The 15632-nt window shown below is 49.2% G+C and overlaps 1 protein-coding gene across 1 annotated transcript; it reads right to left on the bottom strand.

Moving 5' to 3' along the window:
• Positions 1-127: 127 nt before the first annotated feature.
• On the bottom strand, positions 128-15591 carry RETREG2 (reticulophagy regulator family member 2). Its single transcript, XM_064514800.1, has 9 exons — positions 15245-15591; positions 12095-12201; positions 6997-7027; positions 6103-6238; positions 4811-4895; positions 3876-4013; positions 3436-3530; positions 2440-2575; positions 128-1596 (listed from the first exon to the last, which is right to left on the bottom strand). The coding sequence occupies exons 1-9, from the start codon at positions 15460-15462 to the stop codon at positions 854-856; spliced, it is 1689 nt and encodes a 562-aa protein (XP_064370870.1). The 5' UTR covers positions 15463-15591; the 3' UTR covers positions 128-853.
• Positions 15592-15632: the final 41 nt, after the last annotated feature.

The following is a 15632-nucleotide window of genomic DNA, read 5'->3' as shown; positions in this document are numbered from 1 at the left end:
GCGCCCCACCGAGCGAGGCGGGGGAGGAGGCGGCGAGGGGTGCTGGACCGAGCTAGCCCAGGGCAGCGGTCTGGACAGAGAGAAACGTGCGGGAGAGGCCAAGGCAGGAAGAAACGGGAGTACCGAACGGAGGCCAGGAGTGAATTTCATTGACTGCAAAAACTCCACAGCCACACAGTAGCATAACTCAAGTCAGACATGGAAGAAACCAGGCATCACCCGACACCCTGTTCCAGCAGTGATGTGAAAAATGCAAATGGTTTGCAGAAAGGATCTCTCTGCTTCACAGAACCCATCTGCTTCCCTCTCCCTACTGCTACCCTCCACCCCAATACCTCCTTTCCCCTCCCCCTAGCCCTTAAGAGCCAAATTTGACTGTGCACCTCATCCCTCCCCCCAAACTAAACCAGTGAAAGTTAAAATTATTTACACTTTCAGCCATTTAAAAACCCAATAAAATAAGATTGCATATGTCCTACTGGGGATCTGGGTATTAGCAGCAGCTACAGCTAGCTCAGTACTCTGCGTGCAAAACGAAAGACAAACAGAAGACGGACCAAAATACTGCACCATTACTAGGAAGCATTTGCTGGGGTTGGTGTTTCAGTTGTGGCGTAAGGCTTCTATGAGCCAGCTCCTCCCCGGCTGCAGGGCAAGGGCTTCTCCCACTCAGCCAGTGGAGGCTGGGCTCTAGAAGGATGGAAAGGATTGGTTATTCCTGACACAGCACATTAACACTGACACTTTTCCATCCCAGTCAACACAAATATCTAAAAACCCACTGCATGTTTGCCATGTGAGTTCTTTCTTCTTTCCAGTGACGATGGAGAAAAAAGGGACGCACGAAGAAGACCTAAGACATAGATGCTGCTGTCATCACTGCCTCCTCCTCATCTCCTTGCTTCGGCAGCTCAGCCAGTGCAGGAGAGGGAGAAGCCGAGAGAGCTGCCAGAGCAGCAGGAGACTCCTCTGCTTCCTGCTCCTCTCCAAGCCCCAGCTCTACATCCATTTGCTCCAGCTCCCTCTGATCCAGTAGCTCAAAGTCATCTCCTTCCTCCTCATCCTCTGGTGAAGCTGATGTCTCTGTCTCCACCGCTTCGGTCTCTGACAGCTGTGCTTGGAAGCTCAGTTTCTCTTCGGGCTCAGTGGGGAGGAATTCGGAGAGGGAGGGCCCCTCGCTGGCCTCCGAGGACCGCAGCAGGGCAGAGAGGGTGTTCTGCACTGCTGTGGTAATGGCAGTGGTGACGATCTCCTCGCTCAGCGTGTCAATGCAGATGCCCCGACCCGGAGCAGGGGCAGTCTTTGGCTCTGCGTCGCCTCCTGCCACTTGCCCGCTCCCATTGAAGTGCGTATTTACAAAATGGAGAGGAGACGCTAGGTGAAGGATGGAGAGGTCAGAGTCCGCAGCCTCCTTTTCTGCTGAGTCCAGCTCATGGGCAGCATGGGCAAGCTCAGGACCCAGAGGCACACCAAATGCATCTTCATCACCCGGTGGTCCCAGGTCTCTGGAATGATATTCTTCCACGGAGGGGAACTCTGCCAGGTCCTTGGAAAAAGACTCCTCTGGCTCACTATGCAGGCTCTGCTGATCCAGGTCTGAAAGGCACCAGCGTTAGCAATGGCATTAAGGCGCGGGTCCCCTTACCTCCACCCAGGCCGCTGACACCTCCCATCCACCTACTCCCAGCTGACACACCAAGGCTCACTCCTAGGTGTCCCCCCAGTGCTGAGAGCACAGCAGGAAGGTGTCTGCAATTATTCCCTTCTCCCAGTGGGAAAACTCACCTACAGTGCCTCTTCTTTCATCCTGCTCTACATGCTCTGTGCTCAGAGAGGACCGCTTCTCCTCCAGCTCATGCTCTGTGCATCTGCAGCCCTCCTCTAAAACCCATGGCACGGGAGATCACGCTCACAGCACTTCATCTGCCTATTCTTCCCCAGATGATCAAGCAACCACATCTGAGCGATTACCTTCACACTCCTCACCACTAACCAGTCTTTCTCTGAGCTTGCAAGGCTGGCAGGGTGGGGGCTCTGACCTGTTTCACCCAGCCTCAGTGCATGGGTGTGGAACTATATACACCATACAATTATTTATGCTGGTCTGTTTTATCCTCCTGTTCTCTGCCAACTGGCATAGCCTTTGAGGATGGCTTTGTTCCCTTTTCGGAATGACAGGAGAACATTGTCTTGCGGAGCTGTAGCTGGAGGAAGATATCCAGTCAGGACCAACTCAGGATCCTCCATTAAGTCAGGACATGCTTTGCTGCTATTACTAGTTTCTCTTTTTCACACTTTCTCCTGCAAATAGCTGTCTTCTCTCCCTATTGTCCTGTTAAGATGAATGGGAGGGAGAAGAGATGGCCTTACTGGGACCATAAAGTTGTTTTGGGACAAAACATCCAGGGCAAGGAAGGTATTAAGTGTCCCATCACGTACCTTCAGAAACATCCGTCAGCTGTGGGGTTGTAGCCCTTGAGACAGAAAAGCCCCCACTCTCCAGGATGGACGCCTCCTCATCAGAAAGCTCAGAATCCGTGATTGACAGTGCCAGGGCTGTCTTCTTCACATCCACCTGCATGGGATGAAGACAGAGGGACAAACTCCTGGGTGTCTGACTACCATTGCTGCCTATGGGCTCCTCCACACAAACAAGAGTTTCCAGGCAGTTATGCTTTGCTGGAAAGACCTTGCACAGGGACAGTACAAAACCAGGAAGGCTTGCACAAAGTGATCATTGCACTGCCAGGGAAAGACAGTCTTGGCTCAGTGCTCTCCTGCAATAATGCACTGCCTGAAACTTTGCTGGCTCTCGGTGCTGAATCTGAAAGAGCTAGCACAAGACAGGGGTTTAGCTCCTCGAGGTCTCTCTGCAAAGGGCTTTGTGCCTTCCTCCTCTCCTAGGACCACCAAGGAGCACAGCACCCTCTTTTCCTATCACACTGGGCCCTATGAAGACTTCTACAAGTAGCAGCAGGTCCAAGTATCTGCATTCCTTTGGAAGCTAAAGCTTCAAGCGCAAAGATTCAGCAAAGGCAGGTGCTAGTATTGCTCCTCCCCCTTTCCAGTGGTGAGCTAAAGTGGAGCCTCCGCACATTACACCAAGACAGTTGGTTTCTTTAGGAGACACTTGCATTCTCTGACCATGAAGCATTAGCATAAAAGCAGTTCTGCAGGTCAGCAGAGGAGGCCGGAGCATGACTTATTCTGCCCTGCTACTGCATCACCAGACCAGCTACACTGGACTCGCAGGACCTGCATTGGAGACAATGGCTTTCACCAAACCATACCCTTCCCCCCCGGGATTTTGCAAAGTGACTCGCTGCTTTGTTGTTTGCTACCAGCGTGGCTGCACTCAGACGACCCCTCAGTTCTCAAGTTGCTATAGACCATGGAGGAGGGACTGGTTCCTGCACAGCCCTTCTGTGCTCTTACCACTGGGGAGAAGCCGGACAGCTCTGCCTCACTCTCACTCTCCGTCTCCGCTGTTGGCTCATCACCTGCCGCAGGCTCACTCTTCCCTTGTCGCTCTGTGAGAAAGGAAAGAAAGACTTTGATATGAGCCTGAGCCAGGAATATTATTCTCTTATACATCACTTCTCCTACCATGTGAAACTGCATAGGTTTCCCCAAATCCCAAGGTTCCCAGAGACGATTCTAATCTATTGCTCTAATCTATTATTCCCAGGATAATAGGCAGTTACCTGCCCAGTTACCTTCCCCATAACTCTCAAGCTTCAGTCTCTTTTCCTCTGCTCCATCGCAGCTGTTCACCCATACACTGTTGTCAAAAATGCCCTCACACTACTCCTTTGCTAGGGCTTCATCCTGGGAACATAGCACTGCAGAAAGTCAGAGAGAAGGCAGGTGCTTACTCTTCTTCTCATGCTTGTGGTGTAGCGTCTCTGCCTTCATGCTGTAGTCCAGTTTCATCAGGACAGGCTCCAATCGCGTGTACATCCTCTGGATCAGCTCGTGGTAAACCACCAGTGGCCAGAGCAGAATGCTGAGCACTGCGAACACAGGATGTAGGGAGCGTGAGAGCCAGCCCGAGCACAACCCAGCCCTTTCAAAGAGTGCCAGCAAGAAACTCTGCATCAAGGGAAGCACAGTTGGATGACAGTTGCTTTCTCATCTGACTCTGCCTAAAATCCTCATCCTTGGCTCTCCCACTCATTCTGAAGTTGCTTAATTAGCCAGCTTTTCCTAACACATCTCTGTCTTCATTCACATTAGGATACTGATCTACATTAGGATAAAGCATAAGCCCTCCACTTCAGCTTACATGTCCCAGCCTGAATATGCAACAGAGTCCCTGAAGTGGGCTTATTAAAATAAAAATCACTGAGACTTTTATAAGAGTAGCAGCATACAGCTTATATGTAGACATGCTAGCAGCAGACCACCTGAACAGTTTTCAATCAGCAGGGACTCATGATGCAGTGAAAAACGGTCTCACTTAAAGCTAAATGTGCAGTTTCTTTAATAACTCTCTATTTCAAGCCTGGCAGATATGGATTTACCCACTCAAGGAGAGGCTGCAGTTTTCTGCTTCTCTGGCCAGCAGGGCCCCAGCAGTAGGTGGAGGAGGAAAGCAATGTTCTAACCACGGCTCCCTCTCCTGACTTTGCAGCTGTACTGCATACACACACTGAAAGCAAGAGACTACCCAAGGTACATTGCCTGCAATGATTTATCATCTAGCGCAGCTCCCCTCAAGAAAACCACGAGTATGCTTCTACCAGCTTATCAACAGCACAGGTAGGTCACATTTTAGCTTAGGTCAGATAAGAGAGCTGCTTATACTCACAAATGATGTAGGAGATCATTATGCCTGGAACATAGTGTCCAACTATAGCCAGAATCAGGCAGCCTGAACAGACACTCATGCAGAACTGAAGAAAGAGAGAGAGAGAGAAAGAGGAACAAACAGAAGTGACAAGAGGCAGAGATACATCTATGCATCTGATGCAGGAAACCCAGTTAGAGCAAATGAGAGATGCTCCTGACAAACTCAGTACACCAAACTCCCTGAAAGCAGTCCAAGGGTTTATTTTCTTGCCCAACTTTGCATTGTGTTCAGATGCTGATGATCACAACTTGGACAGGTTGGCTGGGTTAAGCTGTAAGCATACAAAGAGATTCAAGCACGGGAAGACCAAAGTAGCCCAAGACCCCAGTAAAATTAAACAAAGCTTTGGGAAAGTTCTGAAACCTTCTTTTTGAATTGAATGCTGTTTCCTGAGGTTAGGATGGGATACTGCAAATTGTCACTTTAGAGTACATTTCCTCTGCAGAGCTCAGAATTTTAAAGAAGCCTGTACTGTCCTGACAGAGACAGGAGGCTGTTAGAGCCACCAGAAGATGTGCCACTGCCATGCAATAAACCAGCTGGCAGAAAAGCTCCGTTCATAATGAAGAGGCTAGGGCCCTCTAAGGGCTTTGCTTCCAATGAATTCATGCTTTATAGGCATCTTGGTCCTACTCCCCTACTCCCTGCTGCTCAGACAGTGTTGTAACAGAAGAGGAACAATCAGAAGTGACAGGAACCTGCTTTTTTGGTACACTAGACTCCAGCAAGCCTGATACAATCCTAGTGGCTGGTCTGTCATATTTTTTCATGATGCTAAGGCAACTCCTGTCTACAAACCCTTTCCAAACAACACAAGTCACAGCCATGAGAACATGCTTTATGACAAGTTTCCATGCACTCAGGAACACCGCCGCATTTGGACCTGGCTAGCAGCAACCTGCAAAGTAAGTAAGACCAGCTTAAAGGGTTGAGTGGAGCCTGTGGAAGGGCAGAGACTGTAGGTTTCCCTTTTTCTCCTCACTCCCAATCAAAGAGCTTCCTTGCACACTAAGAAATAAAATGAACCATAGCTAGCCATTCACAGAAGGGGTTAAGCTCTAGCTTACAAATACTGGAAGCCAATTACTCATTACTTAAGCTTCCCATGGCACAGTCTGAAAGTAAGGAATAGCAAATGTTAAACAAGGATAGCAATTGTGAAAATATTGATCTGACATTCCTCTATCTCCCAGGCCATTAGCAATGGAGAGAAAAGCCCCTGCACAGAAGAGTAGGTATCTCCAGCTTACCTTAGCAGGATTTTGCCTCTTGTACTGTAGCAGTTCCTGCAGGTACAGCCTGAAGGTGACCCAGCTCTCTGCCAGACAGTGGCACAGCTCAGGGACACTGAGCAGGTGAGGCTGTGCCCCTGAAGTCACCCCCTCACTAGAGACAGACAAGAGCAAGAAGACAATCTCTGAACATGGTTTATTTTGTTTGGGGGTACAGCTGCACAGCGAAGTGGAGCTCCCTATCAAGGGCTTGATATTACTGACTGTATCTTTAACGGAACTACAGAAGACACTTCATTTGTTGATACTTTTTCCCTTTAAGCAGGAACAGCCAAGAGACACTTGAGCCAAGCAGCAACAGCAGACACTGTGCTACAGCATCCCCATGCTACAGGCCCAAGATGCAGTGAGTTACTGAAAGCAACACAGACAGAAGCATCCGAGGTAGAACTAGTTACGCGGCATTCTTTAGCATCAAGTCCGAGACAAGAAGAGTGTGGGGCTCAGACCCATAACCACAGCCAAGCACAGGATGCAAATTATGCCATTACAGACAACATACATGGCCTGCAAAAATCAGTCTCAGGGATTTCTTTCTCTCTGAACGATTCTTAAAATAGCCCAGGATAGATCCTCTTTGTCTATATTTTATTTAGGGAAGATATCCTAGAGTTTCTATTGTCAGAAGAACCTGAGATTTATTGCTACTTGAAGAACATTAGCTTTCCCCAGAGTCTCAAGCTGTGGCTCCTGAGCTGATAAACAGCTCCCAGTGCAGGAGAAATTGCTACCGACATCATTTCACAGCAGGAGCCATGCAGTCTATGGCCAACAGCAAGGAAGGCAGATGAAAGTGTCACACTAAGGTGTGCCCACTCTCCCCTCTCACAAAGAAACACACAGTGAGCTTACCTGTCCCCTCCTGGCTCCTCCGATGGCTGTGCTGTAGGGAGAACAGAGGATATTAGTCAGCTGAGTGAAAAATAAAACATGACATTTTTACTACTTGAATAGAGCAGAGCTGGAGATACATCATCCTTAGCTAGGGATGCACCCTGGGGACCTTCTTCATGCTCACATGCAAGCAGAAATCAAGACTAAAGACCGGCCTGGAGTTTGCACAGTCCGGGCTTCAGTGAAGCATACCTGGAGAACCGGAGTGGACAAAGTACTGGTCTCAGGTCTCCCAGCACATCTTGCAGCCTGTGTTGACAAACGAGTGGCACAGCGCTAATATCCAAGCTGCACCCCACCACTAGCACATGGGCTTTCTAGTGCAGGGATCATACAGCTTACCCTGGACCCCCACACATTTGGGCAGTGCAACCCCCACAGGATGTGGCGACATACTAAAGACAAGGGCAGCTTGCCTGGCCCTTGTCATTCACAAAGAGATGCCAGCACGGTCCCTGAGCTGGGCAAAACTTCAGCTCCCACCATGGAGCTAAACAAGGCACTGGCAGGTCTCTGCTGCACTTCCCACTGATCAGACCACAGTCCCTGGCAGGACGCTACTGTACAAATGCCACAGATCTCCCCCTGTCTCTGCTCTTTCCCATGGAATTAACTACCAAATAGCAATCTCATGCATAATTTTCTAATTTTAGGGCTCTTTTATGTCTCCTGACAGCCCTTGTGCCAGCAAGGCACAAATTTAATTACACTGCTAAGGTTTGGCAGTCCAGCTGAGAACAAGTCAAAGCATCTCCCATCCCTCTCTGCACCCAACCCAGTGACGATCAAACGGGGAGTCTGTGTAGTGATGAAGGGAAAAGCAATGTTTCAGTGGCAGAGTTCACATATACTGCTGCTCTGCCCTCAGACACATGCAGAAAAAAAAATCAAATATTTCTGTGACCACTGGAACTCGTGAGCCTGGTTTTTCATAGATCTGGGTCTTCTGCCTAGCTGACTAGTGTCTAAGGATGCACAAGCTTCAACCAAAACTCCTCCAGCAGCAGAACATTTATAATTCTCCTGTTTTTAATAAGGTCTTTGATCATAGTGTCAAGGCCCCTCAAGGTCTACCCTCTTCTGCCTGTCTGCCTACTGTCCTGAAACTTGTAGGAACAAAAATATCTTTGAGGCTGTCTGTCCAACATCAAACTTGGTTCAAGTTGTCCAAGAGGTTCTAAACATTAGTGGGACCCTATCCAACACACAGCGTGTCACCAGAGAAACAGGACTAAAACAAAGGAAGAGAGTTTATGCTCAAAGACCAGGCTAGTTGCTAGAAATGGGCTTACAAATGCAATGTGGGGAAAAAAAGGGGGGGGGGGAGGGTTGAAGCCTCCCTGAAGTCATCAGCCAGATGCAAGGCCCAAGAGTGGAAGTGACATCCCAGGAAAACACACAGAAGAGATGTATACACTTCACTGCCAACAGCAAGTGAGATTTCAGACTCCAATTTAACCCTCGCTTCATTCCCACAGAAGGGAGTAACTGCTCGCAGTGGCCTTCTCACCATCCTCCCAAGATACAGGTTGTCTGGCCAAGTATGTCAGACTCCTCCTATCACTGCAGGCACTGCACCAGGCAGCCAGCACAGTGCAGTGGAGCGGCAGGCTATCCACAGAAGGGAGGAGGCAATTCTTTGAGAGCGTGACCCAGATTTCCAGTAATCTGGCCTGACAAGGGGAGTCAACTGCTCTCAGACCAGGTTGCCCATCCGCTCCTCTACCCATGACTGTTTGGCATGGCTGTCTGGGCAGCCACGCACTGGCCACAAAAGGAACTCAAGTTTATTGCCTCAGACTGAGAAAGAAATATTACGAATGCAGGTTCACCCATGCTGAGCAGTTGCTTCTCTCTCATAACAGCCGTTGTTGTATTTTGTTACTGTGCTCAGGAATCTAAAGCTGCTTAATCGCAGCATGCAAAAATCCAGCTGTATCTCAAAACCTCATCTTTTACCTGCACTAGGTGACTAAAAAAATTGTATTTGGCACTGGCCCATCTATGATTGCTGGCTGTACTGGTTGTACCAGCTACCAAACAAGGTGCTGAGATGCCCACTGTAGTCCGCTGGATGTACTCTGCAGATGCACCAGCAATGCAGCAAGCGGCATGGCACAGGAACTCCATGTTTCCCAGGCTGACTGCAGTGTCCAAGCCATCAAAAACATGCCAACAGAGGGAGTGAAACAACTGCCCTCAACTGCCGAGGATGTCAGAGAGACTTTTAATCCAGGGGAGCTGTGGAACATTTCAGCAGGCTGCAGAGTGCTCATGTGATTTAACTTATCTGGCAAAACACAAGCTTTCTTTAAAATCAATAATATCTTGCTGCCTACGGTAGTGTAGTCTGCCTGCTGTCCATCCCAATGCACTGGAGTCTTATGCTGGTTGGAGGAAGAGTACAACCACAATAAATCTAGAGAGCATTTCAGACGGGTCAAATTCACTTAAGTAAGACTTAACTCCAACCTGTGCCGCAGCACTGTTGAGCACCAGCACAATTAAGGCAGAAAACAAGAGACCCAGCTGGCCTCAGAACATCAATAACTGGGTGAAATCTTCCTGTCAGCATTTCACACTGGATTGTGAATTAATATGAACCATTTGACACACACCAGACTCTTCTGGGAGACTAGTCAGCAGCACAAGAGTTTAGGTTACATGTTGGTACTGACAAATTATTGTTGATGGATTCCTCAGCTTTTACAGGTTTTCAATACTTCCCCAAGAGGCGTTCTTCATCAGTGCATAAACTTTAGCTAGAAAGCAGGGGCCCTTTTCAAAGAATACTAGCATTCACTCACAATGCAGCCATTGCTGGAGCTCTTCTCCACTAAACTCCAACCAAAACACAGCTGCTGAACAACAACGCTACAAAAACACCCCTACTTGATAGCCGTTTCAGGAGAAAGTGGAGATGTTTCCTAGGTCGTTAAACAATATTTACTAACTACTCAACATAGAGGTGGTTGCATACGAAGAAAATATCCTGCAAGGGAGCTGAAAATACCCAGTCCCTTCTGACAGGACCTAAAAAGGTTGTGCATCTCGGTGCTGTTAGCGTGTCCCTGTTCAGAGCATGTGAGTAACTGCAGAATAAATGCTGGGGTTTAATGCCAGCATTCCTTCAGAAGTGACGTTATAAGCAGCACCCAAGACATACAGAACTGCCAAAAGCTGAGGTTTATGTATATACATGCCAATTCTTAAAGGTGTGGTACTGACCTATTTCCAAAAACTCCTGGAAAGGTTTTCAGGAAGCACTGAGAAAGCAAGCCACAAAGCTACAGCTCTGCTTCAGTGGGAAGCCAGAGCCAAACAAAACTCGCTAAGTATTTAGCAGTGCCAATTCAACCAGAAGGCCCCTCAGGTAAGCAGTACACAGCTCCTTCCTTGCAGAGGATGAGGAAATGTGGTTCAGTGGAATAAGCTGAAATCAGGATTGTAACCTAATCAGGTACACCAGAAAGGTGTCCCTGTTCTTTGGTGTCAGCAGCAGAGAGGCAGAAAGGAGTCAGAGGAGAGCAAAACATGGGGAAGAACACCACTGAGGAGCAGCTCAATAGGATGCACATTAACTTCTAGCAGAGTTGATGACAAAGGATTAGCCCAACTTCTATTTTTTTTATAATTCTTCACTGCTCTGCATCACATAAATTGATTTCAGTATAGATTTCCTATTTCCTCTGAGATAATGCAACTTTTACAAGCCTGGCCCTTTCTAGGGAGGTTCTACCCCCACCTGCCTCAATAACACCATTCTGTATGGGACACCAAGCCTTTGCATTTCTGGACATGTTTCAAATGAGATGTTTTGGGTTGGGTTTAAACTATTCCCATAAAAAAATAACGCGAATAAGCAGGAAATTAAACTGGCCAGTCCAGTTTGGCTCCTAGTTACCTGAACCGCACAAAGCAAACAGTTTGAGACTACAGCTGAAACGTATCTAATCTTATCAGGACTTCTGTGAAAGCACCCTTTAAGTCAGTACCCTTTTAGGTCACATAAAGGGTACCTTACAAACACACACATAGAGGGGCTTTCATTCAGAAACCCTCCCTGGAGTAAGGGGGCAGGGACAGCAGGCCCCAGGCTGCCTTTGAACAGCAGCAGTAGATGAAGTAGGCAGGTCTAGGTCCAGCTGTATAATAACTTCCAATGAAGGAGGCACTCAAAGGAGACAGCAGCCAATCCATGCCTGTTATCACAATGAGAACGTTACTCTTCTTGCTATTGTGTTCGAGGTTGGCAAAGACCCTTTAATAAACGAGAAAGATAAGCCAAGTGATCAGACTCGTCAATTAGCTGAAGACCAAACACTGTTCAGCATAGGTACAATACACTAACTGTCCTTGCTGTTAGACCTCATCATCCACTCTGCTGTGTGTTGCAAGGCAACATGGCTCTCATCTGCTTTGCCTCTCTCAGGCTGTAAGCCCACACTGTACCTAACTAAAACCAACACAATTCAACCCCCTGTTTCCTCCCCCTAGCTCAGCTGGCCATATATACTCAGATCTGGAATGACCTTTTCACCATGACACTTGTAGGAGAGAAAGGGCACATGCATCTGCTCATTTACACAGCTAAAAGTTAAACTCTGCATAGAAAGAGAGATAAAAGACCACAAACATGCTTAATATGTTTCCTTCTAAGCTGGCTAGGAAAATCTAAGATTTGAGAAATTCCAGTGCCTGGCAGAAACACTTCAACATCCCTGCCACTGGCTTCTCTGACAAGCTTATCTGAGCTAGCTGGGCCTCATCAGTCACTCTCAAGACTACTCCCAGCACCTCTCAGCACTGGGATCAATTCTGTCAGTCCTCAAAGACTGTTGCTTTCTATTTGCACAGGCTTGCCAAGGGGTACATCCTAATACTCTGGCAGACACCGGTATGCAAGGGGCAGCAACAGTAACAAAGCCTGCAGTTAGAGAAGGAACAGGGCTTACACAACCTGTAACAGAGCCAAGAAGAGACCAACTGTGGCCACAGTGCAGGAGTTGGTAACACCAGAACCCCATCATCAGCTACAGCGTTACCCATCACATACCTGAGAAGTCAAATAGGAATCTGGGCTTCCATCTCTCCAGCAAGAGGATGCCAAGAAAGGACATGCTGAGGAGAAAGAGGGGTCTCAGGGAAGTGGAGGAAAACAACCTAGAAACCAAATGGGAAATTGTTAGTTGGGGTAATGCTAGGAAAAGGCAATCAGCTACTGCTCTTGATGAGCAAACCAGTGCTGCTCAGCATTCAACAGAGCAGAAACATCCAACTGCTATAGGTCAATACAGTAAGCACTGTACTCCACAGCACCCACCCAGCCAGCCACGAGAACGTTCTCAAATGGTGCCTCTGCCCACTATCCAACTGTGCTCAGACAGCTGACTACCCGTCATCTCCCAGTATGCTCCTCCCCTGCTCCTGAGTTTCTCCTTCAGTTGTGAAGCAAGGCTAATGCTCCCTTGTACTAGTACAAGTCCCTTCAAGTGCTCAAGGTGGAAGCTCTAGATAAGCTAAATACGAATTGCTGCAGCAGGCTCTGCAGAAGACTGGTTGAGAATTGCCTTCTTCTCTGAAAACTTACGTCCCATCTATCATCATAACATCCAGTGCCATCCCCAAGTAGCACCAAAACAGAGCCTGTATCAGCTTCCAGATGCCAGGTTTTTTTAATCACAGACATTTCCCTGCTTAATCAGAGCCTAGCATTTAAGTGGTTCAGTTGTTCACTTGACTTTATCCTAAGACCTTTCATGTCGCTCACCAACACATTGGTTTGAGACAAACACCAGCAGATACTCATGCGATCCCAACATCAAAGAGTTTATCTCTCCACTTCATATAGATTCAACAGCGAAGGTCCCAGGATGGGACTTGAGCCAGCAGTGGCTGTTTGTATTCCTACTTTCATCAGCACTTTGCTCCAGCTCATAGGAGCTGTTTTTAAGTCATTCCAGAGCAACTGCCACCATTCTCAGACAGCCAGGGAAAATGCTCTCACTCTCTCTCCATTAATGAAAATTCCTCTCCAGAAAGTAAAAGCCACTCAGGTATTTTATCTTGCTCCTCTTCAACAAATATTTTTCAATAACTAATAGCAAATGCACCAACCAATGAATAGAACCCGAGAGCGCATGCACTTTGCTGTGCAGCACAGCGGAGAGCTGTGCTCCCCATCAAGTTAGAGTCAGAGGCAGAGGACTTGGAAGAGGTCTGTCTCACTGAGGAGAACAGAATAAAATCCACATTCTTTCCAAGGACTTATTGAGACTCTATAATGACCTAAACAACACAGCTTTCATTCCTTCTCATGGGACAACAATTCTGTAGCTTAACACATCAGCTCAGGAAGAATTTCATCCTATCCCCCCCTAATTTATGTATTTCAGCTACAGGATACAGACTAAATGCTCCATGGGACCACAAATAATTCCTCCCCCTCCATGATATTTAAATCTCTCTTTACTGTCCAACATTCTGGGCACTCTTTGTTCCTCCCTCAACCTTTTCATACACAGCCCCTTAGTCATCATCCTATACCGTTCCTGCAGTCTCATGGCACGCATTTTCCCCTCCCGCTAACTTTAAAGCTCTGCATTTGGACCCTTCCAGTTGGTAGAGCAGCCCAAAGTCATTTAAGTACCCAGCTATTACATATGCCTCTGAATAATCTTGTAGATGAGGGAAGAGAATATAAGCAGCCTCTTCAGAGTGACTTCAAAGGCTGTTTGGTCACATACTTTCCCCACTCCCCCTTCTCGGTCTGCCCTTTCCTATCTCATCTGCAACTAACATTTAACTCTTTCCCTGAACAGTTTTGACCTTTTCTGCTTGGAAAGCCACTGACTGAGAACATCTTGCCAATACAACTGACTCATTGTTTATACAAACAAACAGGATGTTTTTCATTCCCATCCACAGCTGGGTTCTGCCACTCACTCCAGACTCGTTATATTGCTGCTGTGTCCATGAGACCGACATCCAGGGAAGGTGGGATGGCAGGAATACGGTCATACTGAAACAGAGCAGCCTTGGCCTTCACAAAAGATCAATGAGTAGAAGGGTTTAAATAAAACACACAGCAGTCTTCCATGCCAGGAAACTATTGGGTTTGCTGACTGTGATTATGGGGTGAAATGAATCAATTGAGCAAGGATGCAAAATTTAACTAGAAATGTGCCTGGGCGAGTCTCCAATTTGGCACAGCAGCTGAGAGCTGCATTTTATTACCACAGGACAAATTCTGTCCAACCTCTTGGCACTTTGCTTGCATCAGGGAGGAGCCTGTTTATGCTTGTCAAAGGAAAACAGCAGGGTTACTCCTAGCTAAACACATCCTCTGTAGCTGCTTTTTGTGGACTGTAGCTGCCCTCATCTTTATCGCAGAAATATAGATGACAGACACCAGAGACAGGATTAGATGGTGCAGCAGTTCCCAAACATCTCGGGCCACAGATCACTGTCAGCCCTGAAGACTTACGACAAGCAACCGCACACCATCATCATCAAGGTTTTAATTAAAAACACCCTAAAAGCCATATGGTTCCTCCTACAGCCTACTTGCCACAACCTCCTTGACCTCAATTTGGGAACCAGTGAGAAAAGGCAACGAGGCTGGAACGGATATCCCTCAAGACGAGCCCTAGTGCTGCACGCTGGGGTCCCGCTGACAGCTCCCCTGGGTTTCGCACCCCACTGCCTTCCCAAGTCAACAGACGAGAGGCTTCCTAACCCTTTTAGGAAAGGTCCAAGGACTACTTCAGGCAGCTGCTGCCCAGGACTTGTCATGTATGACCAGGAATTGGGCAACCCTCTGTTTGCACAGTTAGCGCTTTTACTTCCACTCCCCCCCACCTGACGTTTGTTGCTCTTCAGCAAGAAAACAAACGCACGGGGAGGTCTGTGTTTTCGGTTGTTTCCACCCGTCGCTTCACGTCTTTCCACGTCTCACGAGCCGCGGACCAGGAAACCCGCGCTGCAGCTCCCCCGCAGAGCGGGGCCCCTAGGGGCAGCGGCCCGGGGGGGCCAGAAACCAGGGAGGCGGCCCCGGGCGCGGCGGCGCTGCTGCCTCCGCCCTGCGCCCCGCACCGTGCAGCGGCCTCCCAGCGCCCCCCCCGCCCCGCTGCTGCGGCGCGGACCGGCGTCGCCTGCGCCCCCCCCTCCCGGCGCGCACGCGCACAGCGCTCCCCCCCCCGCTCACCAGAGGGCCCCGCCGAGCGCGGCGGCGGTGACGAGGCTGTGCAGCGGCCTCTCCCACACCAGCAGCCGCTGCGCCGCCGCCAGCGCCGCCTCCCAGCCCCGCAGCCGCTGCCGCAGCGCCGCCGCCAGCCGCGCTGCCGCCACAGCCGCCGCCTCCTCTTCCTCCTCCTCGGCGGCCGCCGCCGCCGCCGCCGCCTCCTCCGCCCGGCCGCTCGCCATGGCTGCGGCTCCCGGCGCCGCCGAGGCAGGAGGGCGGGGGCGCTGTCAGCCGCCGCCGGAAGGGGGAGGCGGCGACGCGCTGAGGCCGCCCCGGGCGGGCGGCACCGCGTGACGAGGGCCGGCGGCCGTTGGGGCGGCGCGCATGCGCCGAGGCCGCGCTCCCCGCGGGG

The sequence above is a fragment of the Dromaius novaehollandiae genome, chromosome 7 (assembly GCF_036370855.1).
Source record: "Dromaius novaehollandiae isolate bDroNov1 chromosome 7, bDroNov1.hap1, whole genome shotgun sequence".
Classification (NCBI taxonomy): domain Eukaryota; kingdom Metazoa; phylum Chordata; class Aves; order Casuariiformes; family Dromaiidae; genus Dromaius; species Dromaius novaehollandiae.
This window is presented reverse-complemented; position numbering and strand designations above follow the sequence as displayed.

Coding starts and splice junctions, on each gene's coding strand:
- RETREG2 (XM_064514800.1), bottom strand. CDS start 15,462: ATGGCGAGCGGCCGGGCGGAGGAGGCGGCGGCGGCGGCGGCGGCCGCC. Junction 7,028..12,094: donor ATTCCTATTTGACTTCTCAG/GTATGTGATGGG, acceptor TTCTCCCTACAG/CACAGCCATCGGAGGAGCCA. Junction 1,597..2,439: donor GCTGACGGATGTTTCTGAAG/GTACGTGATGGG, acceptor GGTGCCTTTCAG/ACCTGGATCAGCAGAGCCTG.